The 26945-nt window shown below is 40.7% G+C and overlaps 2 protein-coding genes across 14 annotated transcripts in view; both read right to left on the bottom strand.

Moving 5' to 3' along the window:
- Positions 1-388: 388 nt before the first annotated feature.
- On the bottom strand, positions 389-8051 carry LOC117271645 (acyl-coenzyme A thioesterase 5-like). 4 transcript variants are annotated; one of them, XM_033649962.2, is made up of 4 exons: positions 7896-8051; positions 3204-3662; positions 2207-2409; positions 389-2129 (listed from the first exon to the last, which is right to left on the bottom strand). In XM_033649962.2, exons 1-4 carry the CDS (start codon positions 7903-7905, stop codon positions 1521-1523), a joined length of 1281 nt encoding a protein of 426 aa, XP_033505853.2. In that variant the 5' UTR covers positions 7906-8051; the 3' UTR covers positions 389-1520. The 4 variants fall into 4 exon arrangements, with proteins under 4 accessions (XP_033505853.2, XP_033505852.2, XP_033505855.2 ...); XM_033649961.2 differs by having other exon boundaries at positions 3204-3665; positions 7896-8048; XM_033649964.2 differs by lacking the exon at positions 7896-8051 and adding an exon at positions 4998-5174.
- Positions 8052-8699: 648 nt separating this feature from the next.
- Positions 8700-26945, bottom strand: part of LOC117271634 (supervillin-like) — a 55272-nt gene continuing 37026 nt past the window's right edge. For 9 of the 10 annotated variants that reach the window (XM_033649942.2, XM_033649934.2, XM_033649940.2 and 6 more), the window contains 21 exons: positions 26317-26464; positions 25579-25674; positions 25203-25283; positions 24890-25067; positions 24618-24790; positions 24143-24298; positions 20830-20966; positions 20061-20208; positions 19800-19945; positions 18827-19002; positions 18415-18562; positions 17795-18074; positions 17120-17271; positions 16676-16781; positions 15718-15925; positions 15456-15589; positions 14714-14869; positions 14413-14556; positions 13692-13813; positions 13430-13585; positions 8700-9577 (listed from right to left, as the gene is read on the bottom strand). In XM_033649942.2, the coding sequence (XP_033505833.2) occupies positions 9491-9577; positions 13430-13585; positions 13692-13813; positions 14413-14556; positions 14714-14869; positions 15456-15589; positions 15718-15925; positions 16676-16781; positions 17120-17271; positions 17795-18074; positions 18415-18562; positions 18827-19002; positions 19800-19945; positions 20061-20208; positions 20830-20966; positions 24143-24298; positions 24618-24790; positions 24890-25067; positions 25203-25283; positions 25579-25674; positions 26317-26464 (3132 nt within the window). In that variant the 3' untranslated portion in view covers positions 8700-9490. Of the gene's footprint in view, positions 9578-12784; positions 12807-13429; positions 13586-13691; positions 13814-14412; positions 14557-14713; positions 14870-15455; positions 15590-15717; positions 15926-16675; positions 16782-17119; positions 17272-17794; positions 18075-18414; positions 18563-18826; positions 19003-19799; positions 19946-20060; positions 20209-20829; positions 20967-24142; positions 24299-24617; positions 24791-24889; positions 25068-25202; positions 25284-25578; positions 25675-26316; positions 26465-26945 lie in introns of all 10 variants that reach the window. The other variant, XM_033649937.2, reaches the window with a different exon arrangement.

The following is a 26945-nucleotide window of genomic DNA, read 5'->3' on the forward strand; positions in this document are numbered from 1 at the left end:
AGATGCTTTGCCTTTTGCATGAATGAGTTATCACATCCAAACTCACAGAAGCATGCATCTAACACTGCATGAAATGCTAACGGGTGGACCTATGCTTGCATCACATTTGCAAGGCCCCTACAAGGGAACCCCGCTCGAACAACTGCAGATTGAGCGGAAAGACTATATGAAACAGCTAACTGCTATCCATAGATCAATCTATCTCTAGGAAAATAGGATAGAACCAAGACTCGACCAAGTGGTTGAGAATCAACTTCAAAGTCTTCCGAAGAAAGCTGCACGAGCCAAGGCGAGAGGGACCCTACACGGTGGTGTGAGCAACTCCCACAGTAGTCCAGGTCGAAGGATGCACAATGTGGTATCACCCAAATCACGAACTCAGAGAAAATGAAAAGATGAACTTGTAATGTTGCAGCACATTGTAGGTATGAATTTGACAAGAGGACTCCACAAGACGACCCCAAGGAGTCATGGACTCATGGCAGACGGCACACACCACATTATATTACATCACTACATCACATTACATCACAGTATTACAATACAATACATTTGATTTGTCAACTCACTGTTCATTTTAGCTAATTCACACATGTTGTCACCTATATTTGTGAGTATCCTTGTTTAGTTACCTATTGATGATGCTATGTACCAGTAAAATCACTGTATGTAATATTGATGGGTTCATGTTAAAGGTCGCCAGTGGGAGGTGCCGTAAGAGAGTTTCCCTGTCCCTAATTTCACGTTACCTTGTTATGTAGTCTGTTATGCTTAAGTGAATTTTCTGATTATGCACTAGCATAATTAATAAGGTATTGTTACACTTCAGTTATAAGCTTATCATAGCAAGCTAACAGCAATACTACAGGACAGTTTCACAAACACAGATCAATAACCTTACACACATGTATGGGCACATAAAATCTGACAGCAGCAGTAATCTGGCAATTTGAGATCACTTATGTATGTTCTACCTAATTGGTAGAAAAGGGATACAAGGGGAATATGTGGTGGCAAAAAGGTCTAGAAATGTCTGATGGTTGAGATAAAGTTAGAAGCAAAACATGTTTACTAAATCTGAATAACCCTGACTGGTCTCACTCTGGGGTGAAGTCTAAGAACAGAGTGAGCTGGCAAACATTGTGTTGGTGAGAGCAGAGTGCCATGGTAAACATTGTGATTGCAAAACAAGTTCTGGGAAATGACAGGATTCCCAGCCTATTTGTGATAGGGCAACACAAATAGGCTGGGAATGATTGTTACACTTTGCCAAAAGATCATTGGCTTTACCTTGAATGATCTTGGCCATGTTTATCAAGTTACAGCTACTCAGATGGCCCTGAGTGCAGTATTAAAATATTTGCATTTTCTCTCTGTGTATAGCGTATGCTAAATGAAATGTTTAATTATTAATCAAATATTAAATTGTTTTCTTCATTCCACAGCGTTTATACAGAATCATTCACAGTTATTTGGCTGGTGATTTATCTCTTATGTCTTCCATATTATGACATTTGTATCTATAATTTGGCTTTAGTCTGTGCAGTATCACAGCTCAGGTGAGTTGTGAAGAACTCCTGGATCTTCTTCCACAGGTGGACTTCAGCTGCAGCGTGGGACCTGGGCTCACCCCCCCACAGGACTGGCTTTCCTACAACCCCATGAAAACTGGAGGGGCAGTAGGGTCCATAAGGCGGCTCGAGGTAATGTCCTGCTCCAGGGTAACACACACTCTCAAAGTTCTGCTTCTCATGACGCTTCAGTCTCTCCACCATTATGTCCACATAAGTCTTGCTGTCCCAGTTGAGGTCGTCGTCTGAAGCCACAAAGAGGAAACGCCCCTTGGCTTGTTCAATGGGGATCAGGGTGGCCTTGTTCTCCTCTGCCAGTGGATTATGTGTAGCATACTTGCAATTAAAGGCCCCTGACTCAGTGGGAATCATCTTGCTGATGTCAAACATTAACCCAGGATGGATTTGTCTCCTCTTATAGTGAAGGGGTAAAAAAATATTGGCACAGCAGCCATTTATCCACACTGTGGCCTCGACATCTGGCAGGTAAGAGGCTATTGATAGTGCAAGATCTGCACTTTTTGAAAGTGATATTACACCAACTCCTTTACTGCCCACCTGTGCAAACACATGCAAACATCAGCATCTAGAAAACAGTTGACAGAGATTTGGACTGTACTGCACAAACTGCTCACCTTGTCTTGTTTTCTTAAAAACTCAATTGCTTCTTCAAAATAATCCAGATGGACCTCTGTGATGTTCCTCGCCATGTCATCATGACCGTACAGGGCTACAGTCAGAACCACAAATCCACGGCTGGCCAACAGAGAGGCCCTTTTCTCTGACAAACCTCCACCAAAAGTGTACAGATCCAACACAGCAGGGAACGGACCTCCTCCTGGACCAAAAGACACACGAGGACACATTAAAGAGACATTTTTATTGCATTCAAATTTCAAAACACATGCATTTTGACAAATAACCCTAGTATTGGAGTCTGGATTTGAAGAGAGCATAAGGTCCATTTTCAGTTCTGTTTTAAATAGTAAAGCATACGACTGGATAAATAAGACTTGGATTATAAAGCATGAGTTGAGTGAGAATTGGTTAACTGCTGTTTTGGTAGAATTTTGCTGTTGTTCCCCAATCAATCAGTAAATCAATTTGTGCTCTGGCAGCTGACCTGAGGGATCTGGGCGTAGAATAGGGGATTAGAAGGTCTGAGATGTAGGATGGGGCCAGACTGTTAAGGGCTTTGTAAACAAACAGGAGAACCTTAAAATCAATCCTGAACTTTACAGGCAGCCAGCAGAGAGAGGCTAAAACAGGTGTGATATGGTCTCTCCTCCGGGTACCTGTGAGGAGCCTGACAGCAGCGTTCTGAACCAGTTGGAGGCGTAATGCTAGTCCAAACTGGAGAATTGAGAGTGTAGGTGACTTATCTCTGGGTCTTTGAGGGAGAGAAATGACTTGAATCTGGATATAGTGCAGAATTGGAAAAAGCTGGCTTGTCAAATTTGAAGGCGGAGTCAAATATCAAGATTTCTGACATGGGGTTTAACATAGTTGGAGAGGGTTGGAGGGAATAAGCTTTATCAGGCTGTGGCCATGCAAACTATGCACTTAGCTATGGCTAAGTTATAATTCAATTAAAATTGAAAGATGTAAAGTGCGACAAAGACATAGACCAACCTGGGGGAGTGAACAGGACTCCACGAATATTCCCCTCTTTGACAGGACGCCGGCTCACCCCGTCTCCCATCACAAGCCTCTCATTGGTCGCCTCTGCCAGCATCCTGCCCTCCCCCTCCTCCTCATGCACAGAGAACTTTACTACGTGGGGGTTTAATGATTTGGTTTTTTGAAACCTTTTGTGCAAGACATCTGCCCTCATCGACCACAGCAGACCCATAGGTTCAACCCCGACGTAGCTCCCACTGAGTGAGGGGTCTCTCTCCAGGTTGATCTCCCCGTTCCCATCAGCCTTGTAGGTGGCCGAGGAGCTGAACTCCACTCCTTTCTCGTCAGTTGACCTGGCTCTCATGGTGACCACCTGTCTCGCCCTCAGCCCGGACACCGTCACCTGAACAGGCTCATCAAACATGCATCTGGCTCTGGGCAGCAGCCTCAGTATGACTTGGGAGGACATCTCTTCTGAAACATATAATAAGCTTATAAGATACAGTGCATTATTAAAGATTAAACCAGTGGTTCCCAACCTTTAAGGCTTGTGGAATCATGTCTTTTGTCACGTGTCAGTTAAACTGTTAGTAGTTTTACCAATGAGGGATTGCTCCTCTAAATATCTCAGATGGTTCCATGTAAATAACTGTTCAAGAGGTGAAACTTAAAGGGAAATGTTGGTATTTGTCAACCTGGATCGTTTTTTCTCGTCTTTTTGTGTTTAAGGGCATTGTTATATCAGGTGTAATTGGTTCGGACTGTACCCTTCTTCACTCCCCTGCCGCTCAGCTTTCGCATTTGTAATATTACTTTATACCCGTGACATTTTTGTTGTGCTGAAGTGTCAATTTTTAAAAAAAAATTCTCCAGTATTGAGTGTGACCCCTGCGGACAGCAGACGCAACACAGGCTGCAATTTATCGTTAATGGACAATTGCGCACAGTCAATTTATGGCCGTTTAAAGTGCTTGTTCTTTTGCAGTGACAGGCTCAGATTGTTATAAGTGTCTGGCAACATTACAGAAAGTATTCCTATAGAGATAGACCTTTTTTTTAAAGAATAAGATCCTTTTTGTTTTACTAGAAAATGCTATCACCAAACCCCTACACTGAATTTAAATAAAGATTTTAACATGATAAAACAAACTCCTAGATTGGAGTCTGTCAACAAAGCACATGAATACTGTAAGTCAGGTCTATTCAATTGACTTGCAGAGGCAACCTCTGAGTGGCCCGGGCAGGGATTTGTACAGAGACACAGTATTAAACAGCCCAGGGCAAAATTAGTCAAGACCATAATAATGATAAGCTCCTACATTATCTGCTCTTTTATTGTACTTTTTTAAAGTTTTGGTTTCATGTTTCATCATGCTGCAGCCTCTCTCCTGCTCTCTGCATGTCAGGGCTAACCTCCTCCTCACAAGTGCAGACACACACACACACACGCACACACACACACACACACACGACAGAGTGAAGTCAGACAACAGCAGAGAGGCCGCGGTGCAGATAAAGAGAATATAACTTCAAGATTACTCTAGTTGACGACAACTACGCTTGTTACTGTAAGTAAGTGAGATAAACCTCTGCCAGCCAAGCCAATACTTTATCAATACATGTGATCAGCATGTAGAAAGCCATATTTCAGTCTGCTCTGTCCACAGTCTCTCATTCACCGCTATTGTGGCTTACAATCGCAGTTTACACAAGCACATCACGCTCGCAGGGTTAACAGCAAAGTGTTAAAGACAAACTAAATGAAAGCTGTCTGTATGTAGGCTAAAACTTTATTTGAACATGTACCTGAGGCAGCCGACCTGCGGTCAGTGAGTCTCCTAAGTAGACGAGAGTTGGAGAGCAGGTTGAGTGACTGATACTGATGTCTGTGTTCATGCTGAGATAACGTTTCTTTTTTTTTCACTCAGTATTGTGACATCAGGAGGAGTATTTATTTTATCAACATGTTAGATCTGTTTCCAGTGAGCAGTGAGATATTACTGAGTTTATAGTGACCTTGTTGTTGAAAACATGACTGTTATGTCCTGTATATCTGACCTAGAAGGAAAACGTCAGGAGGTGAGGTGTGTGTGTGTGTGTGTGTGTGTGTGTGTGTGTGTGTGTGTGTGTGTGTGTGTGTGGAGGAGGGAGAGGGAGATGCCGGTAAAAAGAAAGAGTGTGTCATTAGTTACTGTTTATGACACCTATTATTCTTCTGTGCATTGATAGCTCTATTTTATTCTGTTTTTGCATTATGTTGTGCTCTGCAACATAATGTATAACCTGTAATAATCTCTCTCTATATATAAACTAAGCACAAAAAGTAAGGAAATTTGTGTTTGGTAGATTATTTCTTTGTTGTAACAATGCTCCTTGGCAATAAATCTTTTACCGTTGGAAAGCCTGTTTATTTGTGGGAGGAGCAGCAGAGCTGAGTATGTGGGTTGCGCCCATGAAAAATTTGCCAAATCTTGTGTTGACTCTAGTGTTCCGTGGATTGGATGATTGAAGTCTGAAGAAACAAGACATATTGGCAATTTAACAATTTATTCATTAACAAACAGGAGCCTCAGTAGCGTGTGGAAGAACCATACATAGCCTCAACAGCCTGGCACCTCCTCCTCATCAGCCAACTTGGTTGTGTTGGTCACTCTGGCACGAACAGCACGGCCAAGCTGATCCCACAAGTGTTCAATGAGGTTGAGGTCAGGAGTGTTGGCAAGCCATTCCATCCTCTCCACTCCCAAATCCTGGAGGTAGTCTCTGATAAATCCCGCTCTGTGGGGGGTGAGTGTTGTCATCTTGGAGGATAGTTTGGTCCCAGACTGTGGAGATATGGAATTGCCACTGGTTGCAGAATTTCATCGCGATATTTCTCTGCACTGAAATTGCCTCAAGTGATGGCAAACATCGTTTTTCCAGTGAGGGAGACCATCACACTGCCTCCACCAAAAGATGTTACTCTATAGGTGCAGCAATCAGCAAAGCGTTCTCTGTGTCTTCTCCACACTTTGACCCTATGATTCAACTGCTGAAGGCAGAATCTGGACTCATCGCTGAACATAACGTTCCTCCACATGTTCAGGTTCCAGTGCACGTGTTGCTGACACTGGCGCAAACAGGCCTGACAGTGAAGGGCAGTCATGGCAGGCCTCCTGGCAGCCCTATGAGACCGGAGATTGGCTGCGTGCAGTCTGTTCTGAATTGTCTGGACAGAGAGCCGTCAGCCATATCGTCCTGCAAACCTTGGCTGTAAATCTGTAGAAGACTGTCTACGGTTCCTAAGTGCTGATGGGATGAGGAAACAGTCTTCTTGGGGTGCCATCTTCTTGGGACGCCGACTTCGCTGCCTGTCTCTGACATCCCCCGTTAACTTGGCCTTCAGTTTGCAGATGGTTCTAGGGCTCACTCCAAATAATGCCACAACTTGGTTTTGTGGACCACCAGCTTGAAGTTGACCTACCGCACAGGCCCTATCCAGATCAGTCAAACGTGGCATGCCGATTCTTGGAGCAGACACCAACTGACCACTGTACCAGGGCCCATGTGTACAGGTGCTGTCAGAATCTGGGGGTACCAGCTGTTTAGCAACAGCAAAAAAATGCTGTTTGGCATTGGCAGAGAAGATCTGGCAAATCTTTCATGGGTGCAACCCACATACTCAGCTCTGCTGCTCATCCCACAAATGCATGTTCCTTACAAATGTGGCACCAGTTAAAAGGGAAATAAACAGGTTTTCCAATGTTATAAGATTTATTGCCAAGAAGCATTGTTACACACAACACAAATTTCCTTACATTTTGTGCTGCATTTATATATATATATATAAGAATATCTATATATACCCACATATGGTAGATGTGGCGATACCAGCCAACAGCAACATCAGAAAGAAGTAACACAAAAAGGTGGAGAAGTATCAAGGATTGAAAGAACAGCTGGAACAGATGTGGAGGGTCTAAGTTGACGTGGTCCCCGTGGTAGTAGGAGCACTCGGGGCAGTCACCCCCAAACTGCGAGAGTGGCTCCGGCATAGTCTAAGAGCAACATCTGAAGCCTTAGTCTAGAAGGGTGCAGTCCTAGGAACAACTAAGATACTGCGCAGAACCCTCAAACTGCCAGGCCTCTGGTAGAGGACCTGAGCTTTAGGATGATACAGACAAAGTTTTCAATATTTTCTTGCTGCTGAAAACATCTGGCCCAACATTTTGCGGTTTTAAAATCCGGCCCAATTGAATTTTGCTGTCTTGTGGCAAAAGTGACCAATGACATGCTCCTGAGAGACGGCTGAGCTGAGTATCATTTTCATTTTCTGACATCAGCTGATTCCTCTGTGCCATAGAGATCCATTGTCTAAAAGCTTAATGTGTTTTCTAGTCGGCCACCAAATTCTCCTACACACCTGGCACATAGGAGAGGTTTCAGTTGGTCGCAATGTTGCAGCCTCACCACCTGATGCAGCTAAATCCTACACACTAGACCTTAAAAGAAATATCTTCATCTGGAACCACTAGGCTTGACGTTACATATCTTTTAAAAGTGTTTGAAAGTGTTCATGTCCACTGCATAAGAGCAGCACTCTTACACTCTCATGGCACACCTGGGCAAAACAGAAATTACTAATTCTATAATAGACCACAACTGTCAAACACTCGCACATGCTGCAGAGTCATCACATTTGTAGTGGTACTAAATGTGACTCACCTTCAGTCATTTCCTTTCCTGTTACCTTCAGCTTTCAGTTCAGTTGTTTGCCTCACTGTCTCCTATGTTTTCTATACTGTCAAACATGCCTTACGTGGTCATAAAATACTTAAGCACAAGTCAGTTAGACTTTGGACCCCCTGCTGCCACTGGATGATGCAAGGTTGTACAGTGGCATCAAGGGGTCCAAAGTCTAACACAACAACTGGTGCAGCATGTTACTGTCATATAGGATGAATGTTGGCATGTCTGACAGAACGTAGAAAACATAAGAGACACTGAAGGCTTGAAGTGTGAGTGTGTGTGTGTGTGTGTGTGTGAAAGAGAGAGAGAGATCTTGACCATAGGTTTTGTGATGGGGCTGTTGGATATCTCGCATGATGTTTGATCTACGTTCTGGTGAATAATTGACCAACAAACAGTTTCTTGTGGCATCAAGATACTGCCAACATCTGCATCATGATTTTGCTTGGGGGCCAGTCCGTCAGAATCAAAGAGAGCTTGATTCTGAAGCTGCCACTTTGCACAAATGTCCAATAAGCATAAAATCACACCCTTATTTTGTCCTCCATAATGGCCATGGTACATTAGGACCATGTTCTTCAAAACAGGTCCAAGTAATTCATGCTAACATGCTCTTATCAGGCAAAAATAAATAATTTAATTGTAAAAGTATCATAAAAAGGAAACATTCAAGTAAAAGCACCTCAAAATTCTATCAATTTTAACAATGGCAATTGCAAAGTATTCTATTTCTACTCAAAATGGTCATTTGAGAGACAGTGAGACAGAATGACGCATGGCTTAAGTTGAGCATTATTGTGATTTAATTCACTATGTCTTATATCACAAAGAAAGTCTTTAAAAATGCAGACTAGAATTTCTGTATATAAACTGTACACAAAAAGCAAGGCACTATACATTCAGATTCATCAAGCTGCTCCTTCTCTTTCTCATACAAGTCAAACTTTTAAAATTACAACTCTTGCATCTCAGTAAGTCAAGAGTCGCTTCAGCAGTTTAACACAGTCGAGCAACATGACTTCCCTACGTGGCCTGATAGCATCCAGACACTGTAGACGAAAAATGGGACAACTTTCCTCACAACATCAAACGTGACAGGATTTGTTTTTACATAGATACACACACATTTACACAAATAAACATTACAAACAAACATTATATACAATCGCACACACATACATACACAACCATAGCATGGCACTCTGACACCAAGCGTCCTAGTGTGCACATTTTCATCCGTTAAGTCCACGAGTGGTGACTTAAGTGTTTGGAGGAGACTCCAAATACACACAAACACCATGTATGAACCAAAGCAATGTGGTTTTACCTTGTTTTAAACCGTTTGAATTTAATTTAGTTATGTAATGACAAAGTTGAAAGGTAAAACATGACTATAAGCAAGGCGAGTGCATCTCCAGTCTCATCCTCCATGTACGTTTTCTTCAGATTCAGATACTTTCTATCCCAGTGTCCTCGCGTGTTACCAACAAAACAGGTAATGTGACATTTCCTGTGTCTCTATCTCAAGTGTCCACTTTTTATCCGCTTCCATCTTCGATTTGAAAACTTCCTTAAAACAGTCCTTTGGCCTTCTTTAAGTTCACTTGCTTCCACCCTGGTAAACCTTCGTATTCCTCTCTCTTCATTTCCAAAGCTTTCTGCAGTTGGAAAGAGAGACACATGCAGTTAATTAATCAGGAACATAACAACACGGGGAATTCAACTTGAATTTCAAACACTGTTTCAAAGGGAAGTCTCTTGTTTTTCCTGTGACTGATAAAAGCTGTGGAGCTGTCAGCCATTGGTCACTGTAGCCAATAAAGATAAAAAAAAAACTACAATTACTGCCTCGCGGTTGTTTGCTTCCGAGCACCAGTCAAGTTACACTTTATATCCACGTCTGTGAATATGTGGAGGCCCCACACACATCTGTCCCCTGGCAGCACAGATCTATACAATCAGCACAGTTTAAAGCTGGGCAACCAAGATTAGTGTCACCAATTCAATGCTCTGTTCCTCAGTTGTGATCTAATAGTGAGAGAAGTGTTTTATGCAGAACATTATGATGTTAAAGTGAATCTGACCATTGACCTTTTGGATATAAAAATGTCCTTGCTTCATTATTTTATCCTATTAGACATCTGTGTGAAATTCTGTCACAATTAGCGCACAAATTCTTGAGTTATGGCCAAAAACATGTTTCCTAAGGTCACAGTGACGTTGACTTTTGACCTTCGACCACCAAATTCTATTCAGTTCATTCTTGAGTCCAAGTGGATATTTGTGCCAGATTTGAGTAAATTCCCAGGCCTTCTTAAGATTTCACATTCCTGACAATGAGATGCATAAAAGGTCACAGTCACAGTCACCCTGACCTCTGATCTTTTACCACCAAATTCTAATCAGTTCATTCTTGAGTCTAAGTGGACGTTTGTGCCAAATTTGAAGAAATTCCCTCAAGACGTTCTTGAGATCACAAGAATTGGACAGACAGACAACCTGACAAATGATTTTTATGCGAAACAGCCTTTAAACCGTGTCTGTTTGAACATGTCAAAGATAAAAATTTGACAAAGTTGCTCTACACTAGGAAGTCTTAATGTCAGGTATATTGGCCTGAAAATTCTGAAGGCACCAAGAAATATTACCTAGTAAAGGTTTGAGGACCGAAATATGTTAAATAAAGAGAGTGACAGTAATTTTTTGGTTCTTTCATGGTTAAAAGTCAATGCTAAAATGAAGTTTGAGAGTATTCATATTAAAATCCAGGTAAAGCAAGAATAAATATTTGTGTAGAGTTTGTCTCAACACAGTAAAATGTGTTATTAACCACCCAGCCAAATTTGAGTGATTGAAAGAATTGGCAAGTATACAACATTATGTTTCAAAATCATGAAAAAAAAGATGTATTCTCTGCTCTGAGACACTGGGGGTGTGTCTGAAGGAGCTGAAACAAAAATCCAGCCGCTGCTAAGCAACAGACTCGTTCAGCAGCTAACGTTAGCACAAAGCACATACCTACATTAGCGAACCATTAGTGAACAGTAACTGCTGTCGGGCTGGGTAGCTGATTTGGACTGAAAAGAACTTTAGTGATGACTGTTGTGCTTGTGTTTATATGATTGTGGCATTTAACAAAGATGTTTACTCATGTATTTATTCAACTGAATGAGTTCAGAGAGCTTGTTGAAAGTAGCAAACACACTGCTTACACACTGGGTGAACTAAACAACACTGACACTCTAAAGTTAGTTATGTTAAGGATGACTCCAGTATGTCATTGATCTACGAATTCAGGCCTGCCCAAAAAATCCTGGACAAAGAAATGATGTAAAACAGTTTAACGGTCTGAAGGCCCTGATACACCAAGCCAGTAGTTGGCTGTTGATCAAAGTTGGGCTGTTGGTGAGGGTCTGATGCCTTTGTTGGTCCAGTGTGTCTCACACCGTTGTCCTTTTTTCAGTACTACACAGCTCACAGTCTTTTCACGTTTTTGATGAGTACTTTCTAACGTATATAATGTGATCAGAGAGAAATTACTAATTTTGCTTTACCCTGACTTCAAAAGTGCATCGAAGGCTTTTTATTAGAAAATAAAGCAATATCTTCTGGTGCATATTTTTGACATTCACATTCGTTAATACACTTTGCATTAAAATATACTTGCTCTATGGTCAACACTGGGCTATAAGACAGCCAACACACTGATGTTACTGTCGGACCAAAACCTCTGCAAAGTGAATCTATCTTACAAGGACAGTTTAGTAGCTTCAGTGTTTTCATGCCTCTATTTTGTGCTCCACAAACAGACAGTGAGTCAGACTGCACTGCAGCCAATGGTGAATCATAAGTGCGTCTATTTGAACGAAGAGGAAAGACTCTCAGGTGGAAGGTGTGTGTGTGTGTGTGTGTGTGTGTGTGCGTGAGGAGAAGAGTGGCAGCAGAAGCAGAGAAGCGTACAGGAGTGTGGTGGAGTGGAAGGTGTTGAGACACCTTTTAAAGAGGAGAAAAAAGCAACAGTGGCTGCACAATTAAATGTGTCAATTATCATAATAGTATAAATTTGTCAGAAGTGTTTAAAACACCCTGTTTACACCCTCAGTTTCATATCAAGGAAAAAAACTGCTGAAACCAAGTTTCTCATTGAGGGTTATACTATAGAAGCCCATATCTGCTAGGAAAAAAGTGATAAAAGATTTTTAAAAAATCAAAATAACTTCTTGTAATAGAAAATTAAGATATATATATATATATATATATATATATATATATATATATATATATATATATATATATATAATTTCCCAGAGTCTAATGTGACATCTTCAAAGGTCTGTGTTGTTTGACCAACCAACAGTCCAAAACCTCAAATAATATCATTAAAAATAATAAAAATTTTCAAACGTTAAATGACGAATAGATTAAAAGACTCTAAGTTTCAGATCTAAGACACAAACATTAAGATTCAAACGTATGGCTGTTACAAGTATGACTCACAACATAATATATTATCACAATTAAATAAATTACACATTATATGAGTTTTTATTTTTGTCACTCCTAATATTTAATCTCTTTTGTTCCAAGCAGGAATGGGATCAAAGTTTGGGTCATGTGTCATTTTATATTTGTTATCTGCTGTGTGAAATGTTAAATCCTTTGTGACTGCAGCTGATATAAAGGACACCACCAACGATAATGTTGGGCTGATCTTTTCAGACGTAATCGTGCAGCCAAGCACAAAACTTTCCTCCTCAACCAGTTTCCAGTTTTCAAACCACAAAAAGAAAGAAAACAGTGTTGACGTGCAGTAAAGAAGAAAGGCCGTCTGAATGCTGATAAATAACACGAGTGGCTCTTCTTACCTGAATCCACCTACAACTTGTTCTGTGAAGTGAGAGTTAGATGGAGTTAGGATAGATGATATGAATGAGGAGTTGTAGATTTAGAGGAAATATCCACCTTGGAGTTACTATTTGATACATAAATATGATCAGTTTCAACATGAGTAAGAACTTTTGTCAGTCTCCATGTGTCTCTGCCTCACTGTTGATTGATTTCTTACAGCTTCTGGAAATACATTCTATTTGTGTAGCAATACACTGTCAGATATCTATGACAAGAGACAGTGTTGTTAAAAAAAATTAAGAATTTAAATGGCAATTGGAGAATGACTAAAAACCTTTACCCCCAGTTCACAAACCTCTCAACATCTCCCTGTGTTTCTAGATCTAATTTGTCTGGAGTTACAAAACAAACACTGAACGCTAACCTCTCTATGTGTCAGGTGAAGTCTTTATGGCAAATAAAAAAACAAATCACATCTTTTCCATGTGATAAGGAACTCAGTTTTATATGATTTTATATTTTTGTTAAAATCAGCTCTTTAAAAGACCAAAATGTTCCAAAACATTTCTAACCACATCTCCAACATTACATACAATACCAACAACAAATTAAAATAAAAAAATCTGGTTTTGTGCAGCACTTTTGTTCGTTGGTTCACAAACCTCAAAGTCCTGGTCGGACAGGTAGATCTCCAGGCGGAGCGGGTCGACTCCCTCTGGGAGCGGCCGGGCCTGCAGCTGAGCCAGAGGGAAAGTGTTCTGACAGAGCTGGGCTAACACGTCCTCCACCAGGATGATCTGGTTACACACCTCAGCCTCCTGCAGCCAGAACAGCAGACACTGCATGAAGTCCTTTATAATGACAGCAGGTGTTTGGACTATTAGCTTATAATAATGTGCGTAAAAGATTAAAGATGTTGCTGACCCTCTCGGTGATCTCAGCCACGTCCTCTCTGTGCTCCCAGCTTGGGAACATGTTGGTGAAGGTGAGCGGCTCCAGACCAGCGTGGATCAGATACGACTTCTGAGGCTTCTTCTCGTTCTTCTCTGCAGGAGAAAATCACCACAATAACTCAAGCTATGAAAAAAATGCTGATATTGCTAAAATTTGCACCACATTTGGGTTATCTAAATATTCCCATGTCAATTTCAGATGGAATAAAATAAAAGACGCAGGACGTTTTCATTTTCTCTTACAATTTAGTAATTAATTCACAATGTTCTTGATATATCCAGGAAGAGATAAATGGGTGGGTATAAACAAGTGGAGAGTATTTGTGATCAAACTGTAAACACTTTCTTTAAGTTAAAGTGACAGGGAATTAAAAATGTCCTTTTTTCACTGTAAGAAACATTAAAAACAGCAGGTTTTTTTACTCTCTTGTACTTTTTTGGTCAAAATTTAATTATTTTTTCTGAATTTTTAAAATTAATTTCTTCATGGCTTACCAGCAGTCACATCAAGTTTAACCTGTCACACTTGAACTGCAACTACATATATTTAAAAACAAAATGGCAACATGAAAAGTGCACTTTTGGGTGTTCATCAGTAGCCAGGATTTCTAATAATTCTAATTTAATATTTTAATCAGTGCCAATATCACCTGTCATTCACTGAAGCATTTCTTTACTGACTGTCGCCCTACCTTTGCAGTACTGCAGCACTGTCTCCATCGCACACTTCCTGTCTGCATCCCAGCGGATGCGAGCCGAGCCGGTGCTCTCGCTGTCCTGAGGCCACCAGCCCTGCCACAGGTAAACCTCGTGGAAGTTATCCACCAGGAACAGCGCTGTCAGAGAGGGAAATTATTAAATGACTAAATGATATCTCTCAGTATAAAACATACAGTATACAGCATTAGCTGTACAGCTGTAGGTCTATGACGTTAATAACAGTCCTCACTTCGTCGGTGTATTTAGGGCAGTAAGTTTGTGTCAAGGCCTCACCAGGTTGTGGTGTGTTGTACAGGTCTTCCTGCAGGAAGGGCAATGAGCTGACCAAGTCTGGAGCTCTGGACGGGTGGAAGAACTCGTTGGCCACAAAGTCTCCAGATGTGCTGCTCAGCTGGAAAAGCCGTGGGGTGAAGTTGAATTTACCTGGATCTAAAAAGAAAATCAGAAACCAACATGTAACAAGAAAAAAATCATTCCTCAAAGCTTAGTCAACAAGTGGCAATGTAGAACCGAGGTTTGGAGCTCTGTATTGCTCCTCATGACTTTATATCTTTTGACTTGTGTTGTTTATTTGTTGACCACGAATTTATTTAATTTAAATGATCAATTTTGTTATCTTTAAAAGTATTGTTTTAGGGTAAAGTTGTTGTCCTGCTATTTAAGACAACATTAAACAATAATGGATTTGGGACTTCTGGCATGTATTGTTAAATCTGAAAAAGATGCAGCTGCACTCTGAAAAGGAGAATAACATAATACCAATTGTTTTCATCATGGTATAATATCTTAGGCGTACTTTTGGCACCATTCATACTAGAGGCTATCAAAGAGGTTGAAATTTGACCACCATCAGTTTATCTGGCAAATTTTAACTACTGTGTGAACCGTTCTCTTTCTCTCAAAAAGAACTGTATGAGAAGTGTCGAAGGTGAGGCATTGCGTCTGACTGAGAGACAGAGTATAAAGTACAAGTGTATTTCATTAAGTAAACAAAGTACGTAGATAAACACTGTACCTTGCAGCATGCAGTCGTAGGCCTTCCTGTCTTTTCTCCCCAGTGCCTCCCAGAAGCCCGGAGGCTCCACTCCTTCATCACACTCATGGATGGTCACCTTACTACTGCTGTGGAGACCCGCCTCCAGTGGGCACCTGAGAGAAACAAGCACATTTAATTTAATGATGCAAAAACCCCACCATGAACCACTTTTAATCACTTTAATCAGTGTTGATTTATTGAATACTGAAAGTCATGCTGAGACCTGCTCATAAAAACTCACTGTTCTTTGATCTTGAGTGCAGCTGTGTTTCCCACACTGCGAGTGTGCAGCTGCGTCTTGCAGCCGTGCCATAGGTAAATGATGGCCTTGTTGATGTTGAGCAGGATCATGGAGGCTCTGGAGCGCAGGCTGCTGCAGTGACACGCCACCTCCAGCAGATGGCCCTCCACCGGCACCTCGCCCCGCACACAATACAGACGCCACTCACCTGAACACACACAAGTGGGTAAATGTCATAAGAAGGGTTTCATTTATGCAGGACTAACAAAGCCACACCCTGTTATTTAAGTACAATATGTCCTTTACTGTAATACAAACATAATGTTTGTGAGAACAGGCATGAATTTATTCAATTCATAGAAGAAAAATGCAGATCTCTATAAACCAGTATCTGCAGATGTACTGGCTGAAATACAGTCTCAGGACCCGTCGGCTATCATCTCACAAGCTTTTTATTAGCTTGCGGGTATCTGTTTATAGAGATTAACCGAAATAACTGGCACACAGCAGAGGAAGTCTTGGCCCAGATATCCACTTGTTACACCAGAAGCACTGAAATGTTGGCTAATACCACCAGAGGCTAATCATCATCAGAGCAAAAGCTGATGGGTAAAGAGATTGAGAAAATGCTAAATAAGCTCCGACTCAAGAATGTGACAAAACAAAAACATATGTCTTTGCATTTCATAAATTGTCACTTGAAATATTTTGGTACAAAGGTCAAAAGATGAGAAAATTCAGCAGTTGATGTTTTCTAACAATTTTTGGGTCTAAACTGCTGCCTAAATTTTAAAAATACGCAGGAAAAATAAGGTGCTGTTGGCATAGACATCATTTGCAGAACATGTTCTTTATTGGAAAGAACCACTGTGTTTTGTAGACAAAAATATCACTTGGAAATCAGGAATGTCAACAAATAAATAACCAGAATAAAAAGTGTAAATGTTGATATGTTTACTTTGAGTGTTCTCCTCCTCCTCCTCCCTCTTGCCAGCATGGACAATCATCCCTCCGTTGAAGCACTGCAGGAAACACGGAGGCTCTTTTCCTTGCTGCACCTGAACCTGTAACACACAGACAGGAAACCAGTTATGACACTAATTCAAACAAAACACTACTTTAATGACTACATACAGTATACATGCTCATAGATGAGCAGGAATTTGGAGAATATATTGCAAGAAACCAACATCAGGAAACATCTGTGAATCATTCATAAACCTGTGATGCTACAAAATCAGCGCTGACATAAAATATCCTTAACATGAGGTCTATTTTGTTATGGAGGGAGTCTGGTGTGCAAAAGTGAATGTTAGTCTACTCGTCTTCTCTTGACTTTCTGTTACATTTGTTTAGTTTATGTTTGGATTATTTGTTTGGAGAGAAGCCTCATTTCTTGTACCTGTGCCCCTCTTTCCTCGTCCAGCTCCACCGTCATCAGCGCTGATGTTCCTTTCTCGCTGACTGTGGAGTGTCGACCCTGCCAGAAGAAGTAGCAGCATTTCTCCCTCCCCGGCCCAGTACTCCTCGCCTCAGGGTTCTGCCTACGACCAACTGGGACACACATACAAGACAAAAAATCAGCAAACTGGTCTGGACTGTCAAAAATAATGTTCTTATTGCAGCAGAGGCCAAGTTTAACTCCCTGTGCAAAATGAAATCTTAACCTTAAAGTTTTTAAAGCTACAGCTGGTTACTCTTCTAAAAACCCTTTGTCACATTTGCTGAGACTGTCACTGTATCCTGAAAGTAGTACAAGAGAGAGTTAGTCTGTGAAAAAAAAAATCATGTTCCTCTGCCTCCTCCTAGTGCTGCTAATAGCATTTGCAAGAATCCACCGCAGCAAAATGGGAACAACCAACCTGAGCCAAAGAGTCTCTAAAGCAGCTGTCACTCACGGCTCATGAAACTGTAAAGGCTGTCACATTCGGTTTAATTATGACACCAAATCTTGCTGCTCATTGAATTATGTAAATATGTTACATTTTAAATTCAGCCGCTGTCATTTCTTCTTATCATAGAGGTTGTAATTTGTATCTGCTGGTAAACACAGGTGTGGGAGTCCACAGTGACTGACCTGAGGTGCTGACCATGTACTTCCACTTGACCACATAGGCGTCTCCCTCATGGAACTGGCCGATGCTCTGGCGTGGCAGACGGCTGTAGTCAAACTCTAGGATGTGCCAGACATCCACTGACACCGTGTTGATCTCCTGAGTCCTCATGTGGTCTTCGGTCTCCACTGGGCCGTGGCCACGGCCAACATTTACACCTTCCAAGATGGTGGAAATGGACGACTGGAGGATGGGCAGCATCAGGGTGGCGTCGTAAGGCCGGCATTCTCGCCCCGGGGCCTCCTGATGATAAAAGTTTTATGAAGTGATGATAACCACAACCAGTCTGATCCAACAGGTAGCATAAGCATTATTAGTATTTTGTTTGTCAGTGGTAACACATGCACCTATTCTTCTCTACGATGCTTTGTACAGCATCAACTCAAGGGCATATGCTCTCTTATTATTCTGGTCCCAGTGTGTAACCAACTGTTCCTGGCAACATTAACTGAGATTGAGCATGAGCCACAGTCCAAAGAATAGACAGATGGGGAGTTAGAGAAAACATATAAAGACTCTCTGACGTGTGTGACCTGTGGAAGTGATGCTTTTATCCTCATGGAAAAAAGAGCTGGATTTGTACCTTCTGCTCAGGTACAAACTCCACGCCTTCCTTTGGTGTTGGTGACTTTGCTTCGGTCCAGTCCATGAACTTCTCCTTGAACAGGATTGTCTCGTTATGCTCTGTCAGCCTGCCAAATATCGCCCAATCGGGACGTCCCTGGCCCTTCCTGTCAATGAGTGCACACACAGACATAAATACAAGGAGAACAGAGGCAATGCTAAGAGCTTCAATATTATAAAGGGGTTTCAGTTTGCTCCCCATGCAAGACAACCATTTACATATGGGTTAAGACTTGGTTTTGGGGTTAAGTTTTAAACCTGGGTCAGGCTGAGGTTAGAGTAAGCAGTAAGAAAACTAATGCAAGTCAATAAAATGCTGATGCAAGTAATAAATCAAGTGTGTTTGTTTTGTGTAGTGTTTGTGTTCCCACCTGGGTATGAGTGTGTTGCAGCCTCCAGGGTCCAGCGGGTTGATGTCACAGCAGGTGTAGTCAAACGTCCCGTTCCAAAGGTGTTTAGCAAGCTGGAAGGCCACTTTCCTCTGGGCCAGAGTCACCTCTTTACCGTGCCACACGTACACCTCACTGCCAAAGTCAAACACCAACACCTGCAGCACGACAACAGAAACAATGGTGAGTCATTTGTTTGTCAATGTTAACTTATGTTTAATGTTGAATAAATGCCTCTCCAAGCACCATGTCGACAATCCTAATACATATATGTAATATAAAAGTGTGTGTACTACCATATGGAGTATTAGTAAAATACAGTATAAATAAATGAATATAGAAAAACAAAATCTAAACATTAAGGAGGAAAACTGACAGCATATAACATAAAAACACAAACAACACAGTTCACAAACTCAACTAATGACAATAGAGTGAAAAGTGAGACTGTAAGATTCTTCATCATTCACATGCAAAATAAGCAGTGAGTCTCTGCACTGCACTCCTCTGTGTTAGCCCCAGTGTACTGAACCCATTTGATTTTCAGCAGCAGCAGCAGCAGTGCACAGATGGATGTAGGAGGTGCTCGCCATGGCACCTGCTGTTGCCAAGCAACAAATTAAAACCAGCTTAAAGCACAGAGCTCCTCTTTCAATCCCTGAAATATTATAAATATAGATATTCAGAGCTTGGTGCCTCACAGGAAATGTCCACCATGAGGAACTCTTAAACTTAATTATATTATAGCGTGATGCAAAGTTACATATTTTGAAATAGCTCATGTTTTGACGCTGCATCACATTCTGGTGTAATGAGGCTACTGGCAGCAGAAAAACAGCTTCCAGAGTCAGCCAAAAGGCGAGTGAAAGCAAAGCTGAACAGCACCAGTTAAAAGGCACCACTCTTGCCTACAGTATAACATTATATTGATTTAATCCAGGGTAGAGACACTGACCTCCTTGGACGCCAGCAGAGAACTGCGAGGGACCTTCCCCCACTCGTCATCATCAGGGACCAGTTTGTCATCCAGCAGTCTGAAGATACAGTTGGTTTCCACAATGGCATTTTCAAACTGCTCATCCTCCTCTGGTGGACCAGCCGCTGTAAGCACAGTTAGACAGACATATAATAGTGTAAATATCTGCCTGCATCAGAAGGTGTTAACAGGGTATCTGTGCACTCACTGTAAGACTAACCAAACGGTCTCATGTCTTACGTTGGTAAGCAGTCTGCCCTCCTAGGATCGTCCAGAACTGCTGGGTATCTGGACCCTGTGAGTTGACCCCCTCCTCGATGGTCTGCACCTGGTTCGCCCTGCAGCCCATGTCCTTCTGCGTCTGGATGAAGGTGGCCATATCTACTGCCTAAAGGCAAGACACAAAGAGAGACAGGGATGATGTCTGTGCGCTGTGTGTCTCATGCTCTCATGTAACAAGGAATTTTGACGTCTTGTTTAATCCATTAAACATTAAACTGAGCTGTACAACATCCTGCTTCACATTTATACACAGATTCTGTGAAAAGGTGCAACTTGACAGCTGAGTCAGATACTGAAGACACAGTGAGCTTACTGTTAAGAGACTTGGCTGAATAATGTATGGTTTGTGTGCATAAAATCATAATAAAATGAGGAAACACTGCTGAACGAGGAGGCAGAATAGAAAAACAAATGTTTATTGCAAAGTGTCTAGACAGACATCCTTTGGGGAAATGGAAGAGCTGTAGCCTGAAAGCATGTGTTTGATGAGGAGCACAGATGGGCATATGTGCCAGTGTGTATTAGGGATTTGTGTGTGTGTGTGTGTGTGTGTGTGTGTGTGTGTGTGTGTGTGTGTAGGGAATGGATAAGAGGCAGAATCATCAATGAATCAACTTTGTTCAAACGCCAAAATTACAACAGTAGCCTTGATTCTAGATGTCCAAACCAAAACTCTTGAGTATAAGACAAAGTCTATAATAATTAATAATACAGGTACAGCGCTCACCTTAGCCTTCTCGATGACATTTGCGAACTCTCCCATCCAGACCATACAGTGCTCTGGAGTTACCAAGAGGAAACAGTCGCCACTATTCAGAGATGACGCTCTTGGCTCCACTAATCTGGTCTGAACGTGACGACGACCTGGAAAGAAAAATTATTTATCTGCCGAGTCATACCTCTCAGTTCCTTTACATCAGCTCTGTCTTGCAAATGTTGTATATCCCAAAGCTTTTTTTAGGAAATACCTCATCATTTTAAGAAAAATGCTTATTTGCTTTCTAGAGGACAGTTATATGAAAAAATTCACTCTCATATCTGTCCTTTAAATATGAATCTACCGCCAGCAGCCAGTTAGCTTAGCTTAGCACAAAGTCTTGACACTAAGATATATGTAATATCTCATGACCCCTTATCTATTGCCCAAGTGTTCAGTCAGCATTTTTCCTCTGTCTGTTCTGACCTAATACCTGATTCTACTTACTCTTACAGCTTCAATAATTTTTTATTCTCTCACAGTACTTTTTCCTTTACGAAAATAACACCTACAGAAATTCAAAATGCTATCAAGCAATTGAGTCTGATCAGTGGTGCTGGTCTTGATGGGATTGAGCCCAGATATATTAAATTAGCCTCTCATATTCTGATGTTTCCACTTGCTGACTTGTTTAATATGTCTTTAGCTACCTGTGAGTTACCAGTAATGTGGAAATATTCACGAATTACCCCGATACATAAAGGTGGTGACATCCTTGATCCAAATAACTATAGGCCTATATCGATAATCTGCACTATTGCAAAAGTATTTGAAAAACTAATTTTTAATCAATTATCTCATTATCTTAAGATTAACAATATTCTATCGTCATTTCAATCCGGATTCAGACCTAATCATTCAACAACTACTGCTCTCTTAAAATTGTCAAATAATATATTTTCAGCTTTTTATTCTGGTAATCTCACAGGAGATATTTGCGTCGATCTCAAGAAGGCTTTTGATTTGGTTGATCACTATTTACTCCTTGATAAGCTTCATGCAATTGGTCTATCTCAAAATGCAATTTTATGGTTTAATTCTTATTTACATAACAGAAAACAATGTGTTGTTATTCAAGGGTGCAAGTCTGATTTATTTGTTCAACAAAGAGGTGTACCCCAGGGTTCAATACTTGGTCCACTTCTTTTCTCAATTTTTATCAATGATCTCCCTTTAATTTGTTCCAATACTTCAGCTCAACTATATGCAGATGATACTGTCATTTATGTCTCTAAACCTAACATTTCACAAATTCAAACTGCTCTTCAATCAAACTTTGATATTCTGCAAAACTGGCTTTTATTCAATAAACTACTGCTCAGTAAAACAAAATCTTACACTATGGTCTTTGGCACAAAACTTAACCTCAGAACAAAATCTAATAACTTAATAATAACATGTAATGATGGTTCTAATCTGCATAGAGTTGATCAACTCAAATACCTTGGTTTATGGCTTGACTCGGAACTTACTTTCAAACCTCACATTGATAATATTCTTCATAAAATTAATTTTGGAACCAGTGTTTTATTTCGATCAAGAAACTGTTTTACACTTAATGTCTGTAAGAAACTTGTCTCTCAACTTATTCTACCATTTTTTGACTATGCCGATGTTGTTAATCAAAATGCATCCAAAACTAATCTTCTACCACTCATCACTGCATACAATAATCTCTGTAGATTTGCTCTTGGTTGTTCATATTATACTCATCACTGTGCTATGTACAATTTACTCAAATGGCCCACACTCAATATAAGAAGACATATTCATTGGTTACAACTCATTTATAAATGTATACATTTCAATTATCCTCAGTATCTACAAGAACTTTTGATCCCATACTCCTCAAGATATCAATTAAGGCACTCAACACAATACTACTTCTTTACTCCTTCAGTCAAAAGATCAATTGGAAAAAAAGCATTTTTGTTTAAAACCCCTTCAGACTGGAATAATTTACCATTAGATATACGATCCTTGACATCATTTCACATGTTTAAATATGGTTTGTCTTCTTACTTTGAGCTAAATTGCACATGTTTCAGATGATACTGTATCACTGTATTTTCTATATTCTTTACCAAATTATTTATCCTTTCTAATAGTTTTGCTAGGCATGCATCTGTTTGTCAATGGCCTATTGCTGGCCACCTAGTGGTTGTGTTTAGTTTTGTTCCATATTCGTCTCTCTGATGTTTATGTGTTGATGTGTGTTGTATTAGTTGTCGTTTGTATGTAAGTCTACTGTTGATCGTTGTTCTGTTTTGTTCTTGAATGTATTGTATGTTAGGACCCCCTCGAAAACGAGGTGATTCACCTCAAGGGGTAAAATAAACTTAATCATCATCAAGATAAACTGCTGGCCTATCTCTGTCTGAATATAACAAAATCTGTTCACTAGTTCACTAATTAACACTTTAAATCTTGTTTGTTTAATCAATGCAAAAGGTGAAGTGTAAAAATAACTCTTTGTTGTTTTATGGGCGGTTATGTGCCGGACTATTTCTTAACTGGGAACAGTAATTTCCTGGAATCCCCACTGGCTGCCAAGCAGCTGCTCCTAGTAAAAACTTGGTCCACATATATCAATCTATTCCTTTAAATTGTGCATTTAAGGGCTGTGTTCACCAAAGTGTTTCTTCCTGAGGCCAAAATCTTTTTAATCCTTTGCAATGGGAGCACTGTGTATTTACACTACACTACAAATGCCAACAGCGTGACAACGTGCTGCCCTTTTGGCGTTTCTGTTGTGAGAGTTGAAAAATGTTTTACTTTGGGTAAAATGCTGTACTCGTCACTGTCACTTATTACCCAGCTGTCAAATTACAGTGTAGGAGGGGCAGGACTATTACCATGAAGACCAACCGAAATATGTTAATATACTATATACATACTAATAAATGTTTCCTCTGAAGAACCCACATAGACCAGTGTGTCTGTCCTCTCCCCCTGCATGCTTGTGCCGACATTTTTACGTCCATGGATATTCCTTATCATAGCAACCAGATGCAAGTGTCTCCACTGAAAAACGCTGCACCTCCAAAGTGCTCTTCGGCGCTCCCAGGAAAAAATGCTTTGGTGGACACGGGGTTTTAGTCTATTCCTATTTATCTTTCCCTGAAAAATACCAGATTAGCATCAGTGGACAATTCTTGTTGGCATAAGTCCAGGTTTTAATTAAAGCTTAACATCTACTATCAGTCTAAACCCTGTAAGTAAAGAAAGTGGGAGGGAAGGAACTTCATGCACACAGCTCAGCACAGTCAGAAATTGGTTTTACCTTTGACCTGCATCAGCATGATGTTCTTGTACGGCACGGCGCTGTTGTTGGACATCTGCTCCGAGATGTTGATACTGCGCAGACTCACGCTGCTGAAGTTTTCTTTACTGGCCAGACCTGCCAGAGCAGCCTCAGAGTATTCAGAGGTTTTATTAACTGAAATGAGAGAGAGTACACATTTTGCTTTAAAAAAAAATAGACCTACAGGGGGCAGAAAAATAACATAAATGCTTCATCAAAATTTAAAGAAACTAAACCCCTACTGTACTACAACAGAAGTGGGTCATATGAGTCTGCATTCCAATTAGTACTGTTTACCCATTAAAAAAGAGGAGGAGATATAGTTTGTAGGCTGTGAACAATGAAAACGTTTCCAGTGTTTCCACTGGGATTTTTGACAACAAAGACAGAGAAGCTAGAACTGTTTTTAGTCTTTCTGTCTTATACAAACACACGCTGTCATGTCTCCACTCACTCTTCTCAGCCTTCATCCTCTTGCTCTCCAGCTGTGCCACATTCAGTCTCTGCTCAGTGTACTCGTGTCTGATGTCCTCTCTGGCTGCCAGCATCTTGAGAGGGTTTCTGGATGCCTGGATGTTCCTTGATGGACGCACCGACCGCTTATGCTGCATCATGGCTGAAGTCAACCTGGGATGGGAGAAAAATATACGTATGAGCGTGTATGAGAGGTGTATAATATGTATGAGTTATATGTAACATTCAAAAGAAATTGTATTATTTTCTTACTTAGGACCCTGAGAACCAAAGATGGAGTCAAAATCCTCATTGATCTCGATCCTGGTGGGCATGCGTGGAAATTCAGCAACGCGTCTGTAGAACTTGGAGAAGATTTCGTCATCCAGCTTCATCACCTCCTTCACTGCCTTCTCGGTGACTGTTATGGTGGTTTCCTGCAGACCTGCCACTGATCAACAAAGGAAAACAAAGGAAAAACTAGATCAGGCCCCCTAGATCTGTATTCAATGACCTGAGAATGAGCCTCAATAAGATTGATATTAATATCACTTAACAAGCTTTAAGTCAGTAAGGAAGAACATACCCTTGCTATTCAGACGTCCCAAGAAGCTCTCCAACTTGTCCAGTTTCTTATCCGATTCCATGTCTGGTCTGGCCTCAATTTCTGTAAATGAAATGATTCAGAATTACTAATTGTGACATACACGATTAAATCATCTTTAACCAACCAAAAAATGTACAGCATTTGGTCTATTTCAATATGATTTTTTAAAATTAGGAATTATATATACACACACACACACACACACACACAATACTATATAGAACAAAGTACTACAACGCGTGAAAATTAACTTCAGCCCATTCAGGTTTAAACCACACTGCTTGCTAAACCCTCTAACTGGGATGTCTTTAGCAGAGATGACAATGATGTCACAGGACTTGCAGATCTGTCTCACCCTCTTGTGGTTTGTTGACAGCGGGCATGCTGCTCTTGAGTTTGGTGGACACCGGTGACAGGATGGGACTGATAACTGAGGAGGAGGCTGCCAGGCCTGCCGACACACAGACAGAAATTCACAGGAGATATAACAAAATATCTGAAATAACCTGGACCAGTATATTTCAAAGACTGCTAATATTTATATCTAATAATATATATTTCAATTTCCAGCAGTGATTTAGTCATGAACATAATGAGTTTACCACCTATTTTTGAAAATAAATCATCACCTGAATTTCCCAAATACATTATCAGTTAGTCAGAAAAAGGACAAAATCACTTCATTTTCAAAGTCTCACAAACAAGAACACAGCATGATTTTAGGTTTAATATTGTGCTCATATTCTGCACTCAGATTAAGTGTCTCTAGGTGTGAAACTGCACTGGGTGACTTCACACATTAGCAGCATTAGATGACAGCGTCAACAAAACAATCAGAATCTTGACAAAGACTAGAAAATCATAATGTGCGCAGAGGAGCTGTTTGATAGGAGACAAAATACAGTTTTGTATTTCACTGCACCTCACTTGCATTGGAATCTAAAGTATCTGAGTTCAGATTAGGAAAAGTACATTTTGTAAGGCTTTTTAGTCTAATAACATGTATTTGTGCATAAAACCATGCCCAGTGGCATTTCCAAATAGTGCACACCCTAGTAAAGATGGATGGATAACAGCAGGTTTGTGCACTAACCTTTCTTGACCATACGAGCGGCCACGGTGTACTGGGTGGAGTCATTGGCTGCTCCTTTGCCCTTTGTCTTCCAGGCATCCTCACGAATTGAAATCATCTGTTTTCTCTCCTCGATGGTCATCTGGGCCTCAATCTCCTCTCCCGCCTTCTGCACAGACAAGAGGAAATCATACAAACTATCAAGTAATGAAAGACGATTAAGTTAAAGTGCAAAGTCTTGCATGCAAAGCAATAAAATCTTCACAACGAGGCTCACTGTCAGCTATAATTTCAGCGTGTTACATTTATTTTCTTCATAGGTTTAATAGCTGCATTAAAACTTAAAATGACATGATGGAGCCAAACCAAAACGCCCCCAGACACCACTGGATCTAATATTCAAGAGTCAGGCTCTACATCACCTCTCACACAGCTTCGCTATTACTTCAAGTAACTCCACGCTTCCCTTGGAGCAATTATTCATGTAGTCACAGTATCAAACCAAGCAGATGTAAAAAGATTTGATGCACTGAAGCGTGCTGGGTGCATGTCCTCTCTAGTCTGTATATAAACTACTTTATTCCACTGTAGGAGTGTTGGCTATACACTGAGTTACACTCATGCAGTCAGAACCAAATAAAACTCAACAG

This window comes from Epinephelus lanceolatus, chromosome 12 (assembly GCF_041903045.1).
Source record: "Epinephelus lanceolatus isolate andai-2023 chromosome 12, ASM4190304v1, whole genome shotgun sequence".
NCBI lineage: Eukaryota > Metazoa > Chordata > Actinopteri > Perciformes > Serranidae > Epinephelus > Epinephelus lanceolatus.